The following is a 19,482-nucleotide window of genomic DNA, read 5'->3' as shown; positions in this document are numbered from 1 at the left end:
CAGTTGTAGCTGTGCACATTAGCCACGTATTTGTTCTCATTGTATTTCCTAAACATTACATGGTTGTCAATTAGGACGAGACATTTCCGATATTATTGTTTTTTATTCTTTATTTTACCTATTTTGATTGCCCCTATTTTTTCCCTAATATATTATATACAGGTAAATGTTTTCTACGCCTTGTTTGTTACTTTTTCTCTCCTTTTTGTAGAATATTGTAAGTATCTTTAGTTTTGAAAAAATAGATTTTTCAGCGGTTTTACCGCAATACTTATTTGATGCTTTTCACCTTAATATTAAAAATATGATAATTCAAATAAGTAAAAAAAATACGTTTTAATTGCAACGAGCAGTCCAACTTTAATTCAAGAGATTCAAATTGTTAATATTACAAATCATGACAATATTTTGATACTCTATATATATCTATAAGGCGCGCAGCCGAGCCATCTCCGCTATAAGTTTGTCGGGTGGTTTCGCAGTTAATTTGTTGTCGTCCTGTTCCAATATAGCGACTCCATCCAGTGTCCTGACGCGACTTAAGGCAACGTAGGCTTGCCCATGGGCAAAAATCTCGGCTCCCAAATAGATCACTGCTTTATCTACGGTGATTCCCTGTACCTTGTGCACTGTCACTGCCCAGCAAAGGACAATAGGTAGCATCCATCTTTGAATTTCTTCCTTTGCTTTCCCTGTGTATGTCACATCTGTAGGTTTTAACTCATAGACACCTTCCCGAGTCCCAGCAATGCGCCAATCGTCAAATTTCACCAATACACTTGAAGGGAGATCGCCGTGATGATGTTGTTCCCTTGCAAGTTCTTCCCACTTGAACCCGACGACCGTTCCCATTGAGCCATTGACTAAATAACGGTTTGTCGGCGAATTCCGGATTACCATAATTCTTGATCCAACTGCTAAGTCAATGGAACTTACGAAGCCACCACATTTATTGCTGTCTCTGTGGCTATATGCCAACGGAGCACGGGATCCAGCTTTGGTTCCAGAAAAGAAACTATCCCTCGCTTTGATAGTATAGACTTTTATGTGAGGGTCACTACGAAAAGTCCTGGTCTTGAGTCGGTTGTAAATAGATGCCTGATTTCTTGTAGGAAATATTCTAATAGCATCTTTGAATTTATCTTTCATAGCGGTGCTCGAAGTATCTTCACTAAACTCTCGCATCCGCAACTCATGGAGATCAGTAGTGGTGATGTTTCCTTCTCGTAGGTTGTTACAGATATGTAAGAGTGGATCTTGACCCTGTCGCATGTTGACCGTAAGTTCTTTAAAAGCGAAATTCTTCCAAAGGTTTTCTTCCGCTCCTAACTGTCGTGGCTGATCATAGATGCAGTGCCCATTAACAGGCTCCAACTGGAATAGATCTCCCACGACAATAACATTTTTCCCTCCAAATGGCAGCGTGTTGTCGAAACATTCTCCCAAACGTTGGCTTACTTGACGGAATAACTAAACAAAAATATTTTAGTTAACTTATTAAAGATGACTTATAATATTTCCTAAAATTACGTATTAATTTAGTTATTGATAATATACTAACCTCATAAGATATCATTGATACTTCATCCATGATGATCCACTCAACATCCCGAAATTTATCTCGCATTCTCTGCAGCATTATTGCGCCAAGAGGAGCGTAACGTGGAACAGAACCAGATTCTACAGCAAGTTGGAAAGTGCGATGAAGGGTTTGTCCATTTATATTTAAAGCTGCCACTCCAGTTGGGGCGGCCAAAAGTACACCTGCTGGGCCTGGTCCATCTTCCTTCGCACAGATGAGGTTCGTCATCAAGGAAATTAGGAACGACTTTCCTGTTCCACCAGCTCCAGAAATGAAAAGTTGTAGTTGACCTCTGCTAGGATCGCATAAATGTCCTTCAATCATGTCGTATATGAATTTTTGGTCTTGGTTCATTTTTAGCTTCTCAGCCATGAAGCAGGCTTCATTCAGAAGTACAATCCTATATTCTTCTTGAGCTGGAAGCACATTACTTCCGTCATAGACGTCAGGAAGGTATTGATACTCCTCGACCTCATGGATTGCAAGCGTTTCTTGGGGGTCCTGATTAAGATCAGCTAGATGAAGAGCTACTGCTTCAAGATCTTTCTCTATATCAGGACGTATTAAAGGGAAGTCCAAAGTTGTCCTAATATTGGCCTTATTCTTCTCAAATGCATCTGTAACAGATTCCCCGTCCGCCGTGAAATTCTCCTCAATGAATGGAACGTACAGTAGTAGATGGCTGTAGATAAAGTTTTCCGCGTCGGAGTCACTATGAAATGGTGGGCTCTTGATTACGGCGTACTTTGCTCTTTCTCTCCAGAGTCCCATAGACCTATCCTTAAGGTAGAAAGATCGTGGCATCAATCGGTTGGCATGTAGTAGTTGGTGTTCTTGTTCCTCTCCTTCATCAAAATCATCATCTACCTGTTGATAATTTCGTACGGGCTGATACTTGGAGGCGAATTCGAATAAACATATATTTCGTAGATCTTCAGGACGATTGCAATATTTGTCAATTATATTACTAGAATTAAAATAGGCAACTTAAATTTCCTGTTTTATTTATACATTTTTTTCATGCAATTTTACTGTACATACCTTGCAAATTGTACCTCATCCCTTTCTAGATATGCATTTTTCTTCAACAATCTGATGCGATCACCAGGTAGATAGGTCGGGATGTATACAAATGCACGTGACGTATGTCTCATAGGAAGATTTGCCATACGATAGGCAGCTTCTTGGGATCCTACTGTCCTGCGACTTAATAAAAGCCGAGAGACCTATATGAAAATATGAATGATGAATAGTACCTCTTAAAATTTTTTGGAAAACTAAGTAACGAAATCCATACCTTCTCCATTTGTACCCGTATTGGTTGTCGACTTTCACGGAGAGTCTGAAGGGTGTGTCGAATGTCATCACGGAGGGTTTCAGGTTCATTTTTCCCGATATACTTTGCTATATAAAGGGCGACAGCGGCAACGCCTGTTACAATCTGTATATCCATGTTGCATCGAAGAATCTTCAGCAGTGTCGGATGGTAGTTGTTCACCCGCTCTTCCCCTTGACAACGCCTTAGGATTACTCCATGACCATTGTTGGTTTCTTCCAGAGTGGTTTCAGATGCAAGAGGTCGTGGAAACCCAAACCGACACGTGGAACCTTTCTTAAAGCACGTGGTCGTATCTTTGTGCGACTGATATCGCCGTACAATATCCTCCATTCCACTACCTAGAAGTCGGCACGACACGTTGCGGTCGATAAAGTTTATTCCTTCAGGTGTGGAAAGGTTCGGTGCATCCTGAATCCATATAAGTGAATGAAGGTGTGGACTACCTCGGTCTTGGAACTCTACCCGGAATGTATAGTCCACTACTGGCTTTCCAAATATCGTTTGATCCTGGTTCAGTAATTTTATTAATTCATTTGTCCTGAGATTGAAATGGCGGGCGGCGGCGACAGGATTTGAGTTTAATAACTCCCGACGAAAGTCGAATGGCATATCTTGAATATTGTCCGGAGGAGGGTCGTCTTTGGGATGACCGGCCTTCCACATTGCATTGAGCACATCAGCTGAGCCCATGTCGTCGTAGGAAACCGTTAGAAAAAATATTGGCGGACCAAGCCTCATAATCATTGCCATTATGTCCCCCGTATACCTCTTCCAATAAGATCTGGAGCCACGAATTGCGCTCATGTATAGATGTAAATTTTCAGCTGCAGGAGCGTTATCATTTTCAGAATCCTGGTATTTCATGTTCCCACAGATATTAATTTTTGCTCGGATAATCGACTCTTCAGATCTTGAAAGTGCATAAAAGAGATAATCTATGCGGTGGAACCGAGGATCTCCCGACATTACCCTTGTCTGAAAGTATGCATGCGTGGTGATGCGAAATCGTTCATCTCTCTTTTCATCCAATCCAAATTTTCCATGTGGGAAGCAGGTGATGAAACATTTTTCTTCTAAGTGATTCTCAGAAGTTAATCTCACGGGTGGAGCTGCAGTTCGATTGAGATTGAATTTTTCCAGCTGTGGCTCTATGTAGTCCACTGGGTGTAGCAAACAGTCTTCCGCAGCTTCTTCACCAAAAACAACAGTTTCTGGCGGCAGATCTTCTGGGAGGTCAGACGGTCCCGGAATCGCTGGAGGCGGTGTTATGTCGGGTCCTTGGTCGATTATTGTGAGTTTGAGGGGAGTAATGGTTATGATGGCGGATTCAGGACCTCCCACGCAATTTTTGTTGACAATAGATCTAATATGATTAATACTTTCTGGGTGGTTACGATCGAGCCTAAGGATTACTGCTTTGGCGGACTTAGCTAAAGATATATGGCCTTGCTGACTCCTAGAATGACTGTCGAAGTAGAAAATGTAACGCTCTGTCCGAATCAGTCCCATCGTATAAGCACCTGTGTGAATTTAGAATTGATTAAAAAATATTTCAATACATTTTAATTAAGATTTCTTCTAACAAACTTGCCTGCCGTAATGAGCCCGTAATTTGATTGGCCATGAAGGAATTGGGATAAAGCATCAGCTACTGAATTTGTTGTGATCGTTTGGGCCTCCCTCAGAAACTTGTCGAATCCTCCATAAATGACTGTCCCGCCTTCAACGAGTTCGATGCGCACAATGTTTCCATAACAATTTCGGACCTCGCCAAGAATTTCGTCCACAGCAAGATGATCAGGAATGACAGGACGCTGATGCTCTTCCGTGATTACACGAGCTGTGGGATGGTACATATATATCATACTTAAACTTAGAGACAGGTACAATATTTGAATTCTGATACCTGCTACCAACTTCTTGCGACATTGATTGTCATAAAAGTCACCTTCAGTCAAAATCCTGTCTCCGTCTTGGACTGTCCACTCGTTCGGCGGCTTAACTGCTGCATAAACTGTAGCGACCGCCGAAATTGCAGTGCATTGCTTTCCGGCTGATTCCCCGAATACGGCTGCCGTTTGACAGAAACTTAACTGTAACGACGACATCCACGTCTTTCCCGTTATGGCGATGTATCCAGTATTTACCCGATGTTGACGCTGCCTAATGTTTATTACTGGACTTGGAGTAGCACTTTCTTCTTGAATCATTAGATCCTGGATACGGATTCCATTCAAATTGAACTGCTCAATGGTGACATTTGAGTATCCATCGTTGTTGACCAGCAGCCACTGGAGCGCCTCTCGAAGCACTGGAGGAAATAATTAAATAATTAAATAATTAATACTCGAATATAGATCAACCACGTAAATATGCTATACCTGCGGGACGAATCGTGTATGTCGACGAGTGGGGAAAGTTTTCCACAGATTCACTTACTATAACTGTCCCATAATTATTATTTGGCCCAAGTCTCAGCTGATCCTGGACCTCTTCGACACTTTGCGCGAAATGGATGACTTGTCCACGTAATGCAGATTGTCCTTTTCCTCGCCCCAACTTGAAAATCTTCAGAAACGCTTTCGCTCTACTAACCACTCTCGACTCTACTTCTGTTAGATTCTTGATGATATTCGGAGATGGTGGGACGAACATATTGTTGACCAATGCAGCAGCAGGAACTCTCCCCCTCTTTAAGTTTTCGTGACAACGCTTGCAACAGTCAATGATTTCCAAAACCTCTGGAATGAGCTGGGATTTCACCGTCTGATCATAATTGTTATCGACAGCAGCTAGGAGGTCGTGAATGATTTTTGTCACAATTAGTGATCTGTGAAAATAATTTTATTATTATGATTTTTAAAATATCTACTTTATCAACATCTTCAAAATACTCACCGAATACCCTTTCTGTACCACGTACGGTCACAAATTCGGCACCGCCATTCGGCAGCCTGATTAATGTTGATCCTGAAGAGTATTTGCTGTGGTGTTTCTTCTGAGCAATGGGGGCTAGCATGAATGGGCGTAGGCTGCGGGAGAATTGCTCCTTCCTCGGTTGGATCGACAATCCGATTTACCTCGCCCTGATTATTTTCAATATTTGATATTTCGTTCTCCTCAGATACGGTTGCTGTAATATTTGATCTTTTTGCCCACCTCATTTGTTCCAACTTTCGCCGTTTCCTCGCCTTATACGGCATTGCTCGTAAACTTAATTAAAAATTTGTAATTTAAAAAGTACTACAAATATTGTATTTATTTTGTATTTTAAGCAGAAATGTCGGGAAGCAACAATGGAGCTGAAGTATCTGCTCGTCGAGTTCCCACACAACAGGGGTACACTGAGACGAGTCTCCATATGCCTACGCAGACAACTTATTTTTTTCTATAAGTAGTAAATTTGTATTTGCATCTTCATCAATATTTTAGTTTGAAAGTTGATAACATATAATTGATGGATTATAAATTCTATACGTATTTATTAACCTAAAAAAATATTTTAATTATATCTAAAGTATACTCGGTGGTTAAATCAAGTTTTTGCTGTTTTGGTTTGAAATTCAGAAATCGCGCCATAACTCGAAAACTAAGGCTTATTTCGAAAAAGTCAATTAGTTGAGGGCACTAGCCGGGACCCTCCCCTATACGAACCCGTTGAGTTCAGGTCACCAAAATGTATCCTCTTGGCTGTAGCTCAGTGGAGAAATTGGTTGCTGAAAACGCGAAATTTTTCGAAAATTCGAATCTGGTGCCATAACAAAGCTCCATTTCGAAAAAATTTTCAAGTAAATATCATAGATAAAATCATTGTGAACATATTTGCTATAGCATGCAATAGTATATCATGCACCCAATTCATTCAGCGAAACATTTAAGATTTCGAATCCGAAAAAACGGTTTTTCTTGAATATCTTAAAAACGGTTCAAGATAGCATAAATTAGAAAAAAGTCATTTTAAAGCTTCCCCAGATGTATCCAATGAACGTTATTCCATCCCTGTAGGTCAAACCGTTTTTTTGTACGAGCGATCGACATTTCCCATAAGAGTGCCGGACAACATACTATATGTTCCACATATAGCACCAAATGTCTCACAATGCCCCCACATTTGAGCTTATGGGGAAAAAATAGAAAAATACGTCTACTGCACATCTCCTTGTTTATCTCATTGTTCATCTACGTTTTATCATTGCACCCTGTTTTACGCAACAACGGACATGAAATGGAAATTGGCCTGGTTTTACGAATGAAAAACGAGGCTAGTATATATCGATGGAACAAGTTTGTTTGTGTACATACATTAATAAAATTGCAATCTTGAATCAAATCGAGCATGAACTTTCTCTTGGGGAAAAAGGTAAACAATCCATGTTGGAATTCCGTCATTAATTTGTACACGTCTTGGAATCAGGTTAAATTATAAAAACAAAACTTATTTCGGAAACAAAATTATTTCGGAGACTCGACTTGGTCCAAGAAATATGCTCATTGTCACATAAATAACGGTGCAGGGAAGAAGAAGGTAGGTCAAGTCGTTGCGGATATTTTCTTAATTGTGAGCATACGTAATAGTTGATGATAAAATGGGGGCAAGATATACAAACTATGGATTAAGAATATGAACAATTTCAAAATTTGGATACTCCAAATCTCGAAAGTTTAATTTTAACAATTTTAAATATAATTACAAAATATATACGTAGGTTGTATAATATTTGTAGGGAATTTATCCCGGACACTCGACTTGGTTCAAAAAATATGCCCATTGTCACATAAATAAAGCCGGGAAGACAAAGGTAGGTCAGTCCATTGCGGATAATCGTGCGCATAATGATTTACTTTATTTCACTTTCTCCACGACCCCCTTTCGACTTTTGGCTTCTTCTTCCCAGCATTACGAAAAACACACATTTCCTGAATAACCGTGCCCATCTCATGCCGTGAATACCAATTTCGTTAACGTACGTAATCGTCCCTTCTGCACAATAAATTCGGTCTGCCCCACTTAGAAATGCAGACCAAAAAAGGACTCAATTGTCCCCGTGTCGATGTCGAGCCAGTCGACGCGATGCCAACTAAAGAACGTCCGGGAATGAATGGGAATGCGCGCTCTAGCGAGTATATTGACAAATCAATAAACCCGCGAACTATAATAATTTAAATTTCTGAAAGCCCACTTCATTAGAGTCAATTTGGTATATCACTCTTAAATTTCAAAAATGGATAAGGGTAGAAGAAGCTTGTTTGAAAGGGAGCTGTTAGCAAAACGAGTGATGGAGTTCTACAACACGACAGCCAACCGAGACTCCAAGGTGACCTGGAACTTTTTTAAGCAGGAAGGAATTCCAAGTTCAAATGTGTATTCCTACATAAAAAATTTCAAGGATTCCGAAAATGTGCAATTCAAGAAGCCAGCTGGTCGTCCGGCGAAGCTAGCGACCACTCGAGTGAAAAATAGAATTGAAAAAATTTTCAAAACCAAGCCATCAACGTCAGTAGCTGTAGCTGCCAGGAAAGTCAAAATTTCCAAAAGCTACCTGGGGGAAATTAAGGTCCATAAATTAGGAATCAAAGCAAGGACCAAAAAACCTGCACCAAATTACAAGCCCGTACAAGAAAGTCGGATCAAGGATTGCTGTCAAAAATTGTTGAAGGAAATGCGTGGAAAAGTAGTGATCCTGGATGACGAAACGTATGTTCCGGTTGACCCTTCAAATCTTCCAGGGCGTCATTTTTTTCATAGCTCGGATCCCTCTGAAGTGGCTTATGAAGAAAAAGTACGAAAAAAAGACAAATTTCCAAAGAAATATTGCATTTGGCAATGCATCTCCAGTCACGGACATGTATCAGACCCGGTAGTTCTCGAAGGGAATATCAATCAAGATATTTATCTGAAAAATTGCGTCAAGGCTGGATTGGAAGCATTTATTAATAGGTTTCACAAAAATGATAAAGTTTTGTTTTAGCCTGACCTCGCCACTTGTCACTATGCAAAGAAAGTGACCGAGTACCTCAGAAAGAAAAATATTGATTTCGTACCAAAAGATATCAACCCACCTAATGTACCCCAACTCCGCCCAATCGAAAAATTCTGGGCACGTTCTAAGTCAGTATACTCCCGGCTTCAAGATGTGCCTGACACCTTTCGAAAATTCAAAGGACGATGGAAGAAAATCACCTCGGAAGTGGCAAAAACTTCGGGAAAAAATTTAATGAAAAATCTTCGCAAGAAAATCGAACTAGTCGCCAACGGGGGTGTGGCGGCCTTAGCTATTAATTAAATTATGTAGGTACGTATTTGGTATTATACATATGCAAAAAGTTTAAAATTCCGATAACTCATTGTGATTTTATGACCACATTTTCAGACCATTCCCATTCATTCCCGGACGTTCTTTATATGACCGACTTTGGAGAGATGAGGTTGCACCTTTTTTTGTTTAAAGTTGGACCGAATTGTGGCCAAATTTCAAATTTGCCATCGTCAGTTAAAAGGGCCAAATTTTGTAGAAAATCTTAAATGGAAACGTATGTAAAAAAAGTTGCCTTTTCAGCAAAAAGTTTCAATACATCCATAATTTCCCTTTGTCTACATACAAAGGAGACGAAATACAATTATTGCTGCTCCACTTTTTCCGCAATTTCACCAGCACTGAAAGAAACAAGGAGATGACGATAAGTTGGACTGAATTCTTTATATAATTGAAGCCGGAAGTAGGAAGAAAAGTCTCAACAAACCAAACCAACAAGGTAGATTTACATATTCATCAAGGGAGAAAGTCCTAGTCTTTGTTTCTCTTTTAAGTTGAAGATAATAAAAAAAATGTTTCATTCAGGAGCGAAATCGTTTTTCTGCTGACTATAACTTGTAACTGATAGTAGTTTCTCGAATACAGAATTTTATTAAGGGCTGAATTTCAAATGGGAAACTTTCATTTGAATCCAAATTCAGTTACGGATCGTGGAAACGTAGTGGATTCCACCCGGGTCTCGACCTGGATGACCTACTTCTGAATTTCCTCCTTCTGAGCTTTTTTATTTCGTAAAAAGAAAGGCATAAAGGAAACGAGGAACAAAACCGGGATAAAATTCTGGGAATTTCTTTCTCTCTTCATTAATGAAACTGTGGAGTAAGTTTTTTTACGGTGTGAGACTTTGATGTGTATCTTGTAATTTTCTTTGGCACAGAATATGTAAATTAGGTATGCAAATAACTTGGAACAAGAACTAAGTTTTTATCATTGAGAAACATTTATTAAACTCACTTTTTTTAAGAATACAAACATGTCAGCAAGAATTTGATCATGATTTAGTTTTAATTTCCACACTTAATTTTTTGTCTAATTAAGCTACAATTTTTTTACGTATGCATCTAATTAACTAAAATCTAACACTTCTTAATTATAATTGGATACACTGATTGGACTAATTGATTGACTACAATTAAGAAACTAAGCTAAGCTATTTTAGTTTTACACATTTCTTTTTTCCTAATTAAAGTGGCAGACTGAGATTCAATTTTCAAAATTTCAGAAATTTTGAATTTCATTTTACATAAACGATAAAAAAATCTCTTTACAAAAATTGTTGAAAGAAAATATGATAAAAAATATATCGTCAGAAATCTCATCCTCTCATAAAATCACCTTAAATTATTGAGGTACATGCATGAAAATCCAATCAGACAGACTATCGTATTTACCAATCAGCCAGGTACGTTTCACTCTTCGATTACCTATCTCAGACACAGTTACAATTGAGGAAGTCTCAATTTTCACTCATTATTTCACTCTCATTCACTCTCATTTACATCATCATTAGCATAAAATACATAAAATAACGTATTTACATTATGTAGCAATTAAGGTACACGGTAATAACGTATCAAATTATATCTGTAGATTTATGAGTGCAGACAACATGACGAAATAAATTGTGTACACATTGTGCAAATACTAATTGGAATAGAACTGAGAACAATATCAATATCATCACCATTATGCTTCAAATTACGAGTACAACGTGGCTCAAAGGGAACAAATGGGTGGTGAGCTTTGCCTCTTTTTCATGGAATTGAAAACCACGAGCTTCGATTTGAGCTGACAAATGCTGGAAGTGAACGAAGACGTCGAGTCGCCCGACCCTTGGCGCTCATGCTTCGCCCCCTTCGACGACCCACTCACGCCCGGACTGCCCTCTCTGCTCCCCGCTGGAGAATTCGGGAAGGAGGCGGCGTCGTTGGTGACGACGTTGGTGTCCGCGATGGAGGCGGGCGCGATGGGGACTGGGCTCGCGTTGGAGGGCGAATTCTTCCCGAGGCGCAGACTGGCCAGCATCTTGCTCACGGAGAATTTCCGCTTGGGCGGCGGAACGTTGGTGGCGATGAGTGAAGTGATTATCGAGTGGAAACTGGAATAAACTTCGGGCGAGTTCTCCGCCACGGACAGCTCGTAAAATTGACACCCGAACTTTTCAGCTGCAGCGACCCCTTCAAGTCGATCTACTTGTCGGACATGGACAAGGTCACATTTGTTGGCAATGAGAGTGACGTGAACGGGGAGACCGGACTTTGAAGAAGCTGAAGTCGATGACGAATTGCCATTTTCAGATGTCGGAGGTTTGTAAATATTGTGGATTTTTTGAATATCGCTGAGAGCTTGCATCGCTGTGTCGAATGAGCTTCGGTCCGTGATGGAATAGACGATGATGAATCCGTCGGCTCGATAGAGTTCTTCGAGAGGGAAAGTTTTACGCTCGATGCATTCAGCCCCGTCCACGAAGGATGTGGAAATGTCGACGATTTCGATGTCGAGAGAGCTCCCGTGGCTGATGGCGAGTGTTTGACGGTAGAGCAAATCTGTAAAAAAGTAAGAGAGGTGTTCGATCAGCCGTCTGTTACATATTTATTACGAAAGACATGTAATCCATCAATCATCATTTGCAGTAGATTAATCTCATCCTCAGAGAGGAAAGTTACCTAATAACTGACTAAAAACATAATAATTCTGCTTTCCACCTGGCCAGCCAGCCAGGCAACCTGTCGAGCTGCACGTCGCCACGAATACTTGCCAAATATTTACCGTAGTAAATTGCCCACAACGATATGATTTTGCCCTTAATTGACAGCCACTGTTGCGAGCTGTCTCATTAAATGAGGCAAATTGAGACCACGTATGTACTTGCTCAGCTTGCAATATTTACATATATTTTTCTACCCAGATTTACATACCCACCCTCCCATAATTTATTTATAGCGGAAACTTATTACTTTCAGATCACTGCGTATGCATGAAGGGATTAAATGATAAGAAGAAATCCGAGCCAAGAATTGCATCCACACGGGAAAAAATCTCGACCTAGAACATGTAATATGCTTCACCAAACTGACGCCACGTTGGCGATTTTCCTCGGGCAATTTTCCAGACACCAGTCAAACCCAGAATACCCGGGTATTTACATTTACTTATAATCTGAGGAGTTACACTTTGCTCAAGTGTGACAATTTTGGTGGATTCTTGACGCCGATTTTTTTTATAGATAAGGACTCGTTGATATTCTCATTACGATATTAATAATAACGGAAAAGTTTGGTGTAATAATAATTGGGAGGAAATTTTCCATTGGCGACGAACGGACGACGACCACTTCGTCGTCGCCACAAAAAGTTTGACTTCCTTTTTCCTGGGCAAACAATGGCTAATGCAGAATTCAGTGGCCGCGGAAGCTTGAGGGGACAATGTCCCCAGGGTTATTCGATGTCCCCATCATCTGCCCATGTTATATAAACCCCCCTCCCCTAAATGTCCGCAGATGTCCCCACGGCTTCCGCGGCCACTGCAAAAATGTCTACGTAAAAGTAAAGTAAAGTGCTTGCTTTTGCTTTCACCGACAGAGATTCAACTTTTCCCAAGGAAAGTTTGTAACATTGCCGCCGCCGCCTAATAAATCCAATTTATTGCTGCGTATGGGTCTGGATATTGGTAAGAGTATGAGTTCCTTATGCCGTATAATGCAAACGTCAATCTATTAACGGGCGGGTGGTCCGTTAGTCGAGCTGTCAAGTGGAAAAATGACGACGGAAACAGAGACCTTCGAGAATAATAGTTCTCTTCTTGGTGGAGTTGGACATTCGGTGTCCACGTGAATGCAACGTGATCTCAGAATGCTTTCGTTTTCAAAATTACATATAACGTTTTACTGTAAAAATCCTGAAATTCATTCGGTGTACACGTGAACACAACGTGATCTCAAATTCTCAGAGTGTTTTTCGTTTGTTTTAAAAAATGCAACGTTTCTACTGCAAAAATTTGGAAACCCTGAAATTTTAAGATATGTCAAAAAAATTATTTTTACCTGTATTTGACTTGTACTCTCCGATATATCGTTTCGTCAAGTATCGCACGGTAAATGCTGCAATTAAATAAAAAACAAATTAGAAATTTCACCTTATTTCCTTCCCCGCATTATTATTTCCTTCTTCATGTGTCAGCTCCAGACTATGTACGTCAACGTCACAAAAGTTGTCTATTTCCGGTAAATTCTGTACATAAAGTCATTCCCACCAAGCAATAAGTTGGAAACCAAACCGCACTCATATCATAAGTCACTCGTCAACCAGTTTTCATTATGCTTTCAACCGGATAAATCCAGTTTCATGTCAAAAATAAATATCAGTACAGCATAATTTAGACCTTGAGTGGGAGGTGTTTTACTTCGGCGACGATTTAAAGTCACCAAGATTCGTGGCGACGTGGATTAAATTGACATAAAATTCCAGGTGTCATCATCTTTCCCCCATAAATTTATGAGATTATTATTATTTACAACTATGCAAGAATGCAAAATTCCTTCCAAGTTTCATCATCATGCACTTATTTCTTATTGCAAGATAAACATGGCACAGCTAGAATTTTCTGCTCTGTCCTTCAGTAAAATTATGGAGTAACAACAGTAACGAAACATCGCGATTACGATAATGTTGCTTTGCTTGGCTGAGAAATGCAGACTTCAATAAAACCAAGGACCAATCCAATCCACTCATCTTGCAAAAAATAAAGACATTGCGAAAAATGGTCGTGTGTCGTTCTGCATTATTTTGCTTGGCTGATCTCGACCTTCTCGAGTAACGGCGTAACGATTGAGTAACATTCCATGACTGAAAAATCGCCGAATTGATTTGTGTTATTTGCCATGCTTCGAGTCAAAGTCAAGTTCACTTTGGGAAAATAAGATATGGGTTTGGCCTCCGGGTGGGATTTCATAAGTGGAATTTTTAGGGATTTTTAATATGTATTTTGTTATGTTTTTTGAAAATTGAAAGATTTTAGCGACCAAAAGATGGTTTAAAAAAATGTTTAGTATAATAAAATAAATAGATTATCGTAAGACGTTAAAAAACCATCATTATGAGATACAGATTCTGAAAATTTTGTTAATTTGAGTCTAAATTTTCAAAAATATCGAAACTATAAAATTCAGAATGCCAATAAATTCAATACTTTGTCATATCAATTGTATAATGCCAATTTATTCTAATAGCACAATTTTGCGAATTTCCATAATTTAAAAGATGCATTAAACGCAAAATATTTCACCAAATTTATACATATTTAGATTTAGGTAATTAACATTTGTGTATCTCCGTTAAATGTCCCGATATCTTCAACTTATCAAGATAACGAGAACAACGCATTTTTTGCTGCTTCACTACACAATAAAATAAATGATTCCTCATGTGTCGCAATCCAATTTGTACGCCACGACAACAAAGCTATAAGTTTAAACTTGCATAACTTCTCGTATGTATTACGATCCACAAATGAATCACATTTATGTATTTGTGCATTTTCTAACCAACAGATCTTATTTTTAGTCTCCATTCCAACATGCCAACTTTCTTGTTGTCGTCGTAGTCGTTGAGAAATAAGCTGCTGCTGCTTGCACCCATCTTATTTATGGGACTCGCCCAACGATTAGTTCAACATTAACGAGGAGGACAAGAAATAAAGTTCATAGCTGAAGGTGACTCATTTGAAATAAAACTGGGCTATTTTTGTTGGTAAATATGTACGAGATCGTGTTAAGATTGTGAGAGAAGGGTTGGAGGAAAAATCGGTGCGAATTCATGAATTGAAGTATGCAAATTGGGTGACATGTGTAATTAAAATAATTTATGATAAAATTGAGAATCCAAATTTGCATTTTTTTGCAAATTTGGTAAAATGTGAATTTCATAAGATGCGAATTTTTAAAATGCAAATTTCCTAAATTGCGAATTTCTTAAAATGCGAATCCGATTCCACGTCGCATTTACAAATGTCAGGTTTTGCAAATTAAAACATCAATTTGCTAATGATGAGACTCAGTTGTCAGTTTGCCATTCAAAATGTACGTCATTCGTCTCAATTGTCGAATTGTGTAATGAAATGAAGGGAAAATTGCGAAATATTTAAATACCTGATTTGCCAACGTCATGTTGTCCATAAATTGCCACCCGAAGTTTACTATTTGCCCGTGAGCCGTTTAGCCTGCTGCTGCTGCCTCCTTTCCCCTCGCCGTTCTTATTCATTGCAATTTTCATAAATTGTACAAATCAAACCGCACTAAAAATTCAACTTGTTTGGATAAAATCCCACAAGTTTTCGCCACAATGCACGAATAAAAACTGTCCGATTTCCGATTAACAGGAGAAATTGGAGAAAGAGGCAAAGTGAGATTTCGAATATTTTCGCTAAAGTTGAGACTCAAGAGACGATTCCGAGTTTTGATGTGCTTGCTTCAAATGAAAGTCAGCGACTGAGAGAAGCCCGGAGCCAACATCTAGTTAAGTACAAGCCGAATTATCGGGGAAACTGACAACCCGGGTATTAGGGAAGGGAAGGGAATGCCTGCCTAGAACGGAAACATGATACCATTTTGGCCAACATACGCAACCCAATATTGCGAATTCGGTGAGGTTGGCAACTACGAGTAGGTAAATAGCCCCCGAATCCACAGGTGCGCAATGGATATTATTCTTACGACAGAAAACAAACAATTTCCTACCAATTTATCAGATTAACGGTATAATTATGACCGAATTTGATCCGATATACGGATATTTACATCAATTAGTATTATGACATAAGATCGTAGTAAATGTATTGTCAGCACAATTATTACTACATAATCCTTGGTTAGTTGTGTTTTAAATACCCAATTTATTTTGCGTCGGTATACAGCCGTTTTATGTTTTTATGATTAAAAGTGCTTTTAAACGATATAAAAGATAATAAATAAAGCATGTTATAAAAAATAATTAATAATAGTTTTAGAGCTGAATCTTATATGCAGGCTCAGCTTTTCTCAAGTACTCCGATGAAGAGCGCATCAAAATCTGCGATCGCACTCAAACATTTTATACTAATTCTTTCTGGGATGAAAAATATTACCCCAAACCCATTTTTCGAAATTTCAATTTTTGGCGAAATTATGGCAAATTTTTAATTTCGTTTTTTTGATTTTCTCTCTCAAATTACGAATAAACTATTCGTCAAAACCATATACTTTCCTATATCATTATATTCCTATTTTCCTTAGGATCCAATTTATGCATTAAAATTTTTCAATTTTTGGAAATTTGAAAAAAGATAGTGCTAAATTCTGCCAAATTGATGGTCAATTTACACAAAACATTTTCATTTGCCGAGGTCAAATTTCTGAAAACAGATGCCTTTGACTTTGAGGAGAAGGATATAAAAAATTGACATCGGCAAATGAAAATGTTTTTTTAAAATTCAAATCTTAAAAAATCAGAAAACTTATAACAGGCTCTTACGTGGCGCATGTAGAAAAAAATCTAAACGCTTAAATGGCAGGAATTTAAGTGTCGTAATTCAGTTAAACTCCATTTCACGAATTTCGTATGATTTAAACGCCAAAATAGAAATAACTGGTCTCCAATAATAAAATAATTCGGCTAGTTCGGGTGTGGTGAACTCAAATAGCGTGAAAGTTTCAGGCCAGAGGCCACTGAGGGAGTTGAGCTGTCTCAACTACCCCATGACTTCGAGTTTTAACGAGTACTTGAGAAAAACTGAGCCTGCATTCAAAAATAAATGGTTGATAAGTAACATTTGTAAATCAAGTTTTTTTCAAGTATCTTATCACCCCATTCATCAAATTATTTCGGGACGTATGCAGTATTTATGACACGTGGCCTAGCAAATAATATTTGCAGTGAATACTTATAACAGGTACGTATTCGCAAACATTTAAAAACTTAATTTCGAAGGATAACAACCTTCCACCATTTTTGCAAGCCTTAAAAAATTGATTTTCCATGGGCTTACTTGTTGCCAGAACCTTAACACAGTTTTGATATCCAATATTTGATCAATATGTATGTCATTTTATACATCATGTTGTAATCAATAATCAATTAATTTATGCAGGTTTTTCCAACCATTAAGATAACCGAATGATAAGGTTACACTGCAAATATAGGTATGCTTTCATCAATCAATCAATAAAATTATATCGATAATCAATCCTAATTATTTACAAGTTTATTGTTGTGAACAATTTTTTGATTTCGTTAAACGGTTTACATTTTAATGGATCACACACAATAAAAAATGTACTTGAGTGGTGCCCTGTCCTGTCACTCAAGATGACTCCAAACAACAAGCCATGTCCAGGTTATTCAGACCAGTGTCATCAATGGCTGCAAGGAATCAAATGACACAAATTGTGAAATCCAGCATATATAATGTTTATTTATAAATGTTTTGCGTAATAAATAACCCTAATTTAAAATTCAAGCAAAAAAACAGTGTTTCGAATATTTTAGCAAAATCAATACATTTTTAAAATGTACCGATTAGAATTTTGACACAATGTGTCAGAAGTTAAACGGCCAAATTTAGGCATTTTTGTTTTAAAAAAATATACTTATTTAATTTTATGTCAAAATCTACCAGTCAAATTTCAACATTTTTTTAAATGTTGAATAATGATTGAAAATTATTCAACAAAATTGATTAAAAAAATCATTAAAAATGCTGAAAAATGATTCAAAAATGGCAATTTCAAGTCAAAATACCTGACGGAAGTTGAACCGCAATCTGAGCCTTATATCCGCACAAGAGTGTTCCAGTCGGACAATTGAGTCGTTCGGTCCAATCCCCCCACGTGTTTCCGTTCCCCTCCATCCTGCTCCCATCGCAATAAAGAGCAATATTGTTGGCCGCCGTGTTATCCAACGTAGGCCCTTCTGCCCTCATTTGGAAGCCGGTCCCCCTCGCAGGCGCCAGACATTCGTAAAATGTACCCCAATTTCCATGCAGCGCTTCCCCTGACTTGATGTACGTTGCGGGCTACAAGTTTTTTTAAAAAATTGATTAGATAAACTGTTACTAATTCGAAATTTTGTAAACATTTCGAAATTTGGTTAATAAAGCGCTGATTTGTTTGTTTTGCGATTCAAATCCTTTAATTTTTAAGTGAGACAAGTTTGCATTGCGCAAAAATCTCACTAAAAATTTGCAAGAAAGCTTGAAAATGCATACAATTTGCAAAGTTACGAAGCTTGTCGCTAATTATTTAATCTCGACTCACCCCTTCCGGACCCTTGCACACTAATTCGACCGCATTCATCGCCGTATCGTCGACAAATATCCCTTGATCAGGCTGGTTTTTGGTTCTAAATCCCGTCACGAATGTCCCCTCTGGACAGATGGCCTCTTCCGCCCAGTCCCCCCAGTTGGTTCTCCGGGTCGACTCCAACCACACGGTAATGGGACGCTGAGCATAGGCCGTGGAGGCGACGGCAAGAACGATGGAAATCCACACCCAAGAAGTCGTCATGATTAATTCTGTACTTTTTACGAATGTGTGTGTCTTGCAGGGAGCAGAGAGTGAATGAAAGTGTGGAAATATTCGTGTCGAGTTTAGTAGTCTCATTATTATTATTATCGCGTAAGGTACCTTATCTGTTACCTTCTCGTTATTGTGTCACGAGGATGGTTATCCATCCATTATCATATCATGACATCTGTTATAAATTAATTTTCTGGTATATGTAATTATACAAATAATTACGTATGTAAAATGTATCCAGTCTGGAGTTATACTTATTTTTGGAAGGTAGGAATTATATAATGCATGGAGGTGGTCAAATGCAGATAAAAATGAGAGATGAGCATGGTGGGAAGGTATTTATATATTGGTTTAATGTGTGCTTATGCAAAAAATGTGAGATCATCAATTTTTATGGCAAAAAACATTTAGCATAAGAATCGTATCACAATCGATAGGGTGAAAAATAGGAAAGTAAAATATTTTCATAGCCACCTGTGCATTACAAATGAATAATAAATTTCATAATTTCATAACAAATTTCGAGTTGTATATATATTCACAGAATCATTTCAGTGGTGGATAATATTCCACGTAAAATATTTTCGTATTTTTTACGTGATGCATATGCAAACATTTGTCATGAAAAGTAATTAACGTCACGTAATACAAACATAAGATATGTACGCATTTAACTATATAAGAAGCTTGTGTCTAATTA

The 19,482-nt window shown here is 38.3% G+C and overlaps 3 protein-coding genes across 3 annotated transcripts; all 3 read right to left on the bottom strand.

Annotated features, from left to right (window-relative positions):
• Positions 1-358: 358 nt before the first annotated feature.
• Positions 359-2,405, bottom strand: LOC118439276 (ATP-dependent DNA helicase PIF1-like). The gene is made up of 2 exons (XM_035860439.1): positions 1,562-2,405; positions 359-1,470 (listed from the first exon to the last, which is right to left on the bottom strand). The coding sequence occupies exons 1-2, from the start codon at positions 2,384-2,386 to the stop codon at positions 427-429; spliced, it is 1,869 nt and encodes a 622-aa protein (XP_035716332.1). The 5' UTR covers positions 2,387-2,405; the 3' UTR covers positions 359-426.
• Positions 2,406-10,163: 7,758 nt separating this feature from the next.
• On the bottom strand, positions 10,164-15,958 carry LOC110860710 (ras-related and estrogen-regulated growth inhibitor-like protein). The gene is made up of 3 exons (XM_035860498.1): positions 15,381-15,958; positions 13,278-13,334; positions 10,164-11,781 (listed from the first exon to the last, which is right to left on the bottom strand). The coding sequence occupies exons 1-3, from the start codon at positions 15,502-15,504 to the stop codon at positions 10,952-10,954; spliced, it is 1,011 nt and encodes a 336-aa protein (XP_035716391.1). The 5' UTR covers positions 15,505-15,958; the 3' UTR covers positions 10,164-10,951.
• A 1,494-nt stretch (positions 15,959-17,452) lies between these two features.
• LOC110860565 (vitelline membrane outer layer protein 1 homolog) lies at positions 17,453-18,837 on the bottom strand. The gene is made up of 3 exons (XM_022109626.2): positions 18,522-18,837; positions 18,007-18,280; positions 17,453-17,628 (listed from the first exon to the last, which is right to left on the bottom strand). Exons 1-3 carry the CDS (start codon positions 18,768-18,770, stop codon positions 17,570-17,572), a joined length of 582 nt encoding a protein of 193 aa, XP_021965318.1. The 5' UTR covers positions 18,771-18,837; the 3' UTR covers positions 17,453-17,569.
• Between the last annotated feature and the right edge of the window lie 645 nt (positions 18,838-19,482).

The sequence above is a fragment of the Folsomia candida genome, unplaced genomic scaffold (assembly GCF_002217175.1).
Source record: "Folsomia candida strain VU population unplaced genomic scaffold, ASM221717v1 Fcan01_Sc033, whole genome shotgun sequence".
Classification (NCBI taxonomy): domain Eukaryota; kingdom Metazoa; phylum Arthropoda; class Collembola; order Entomobryomorpha; family Isotomidae; genus Folsomia; species Folsomia candida.
The sequence above is the reverse complement of the archived record's forward strand: the minus strand, read 5'-3'. Positions and strand labels throughout refer to the sequence as shown.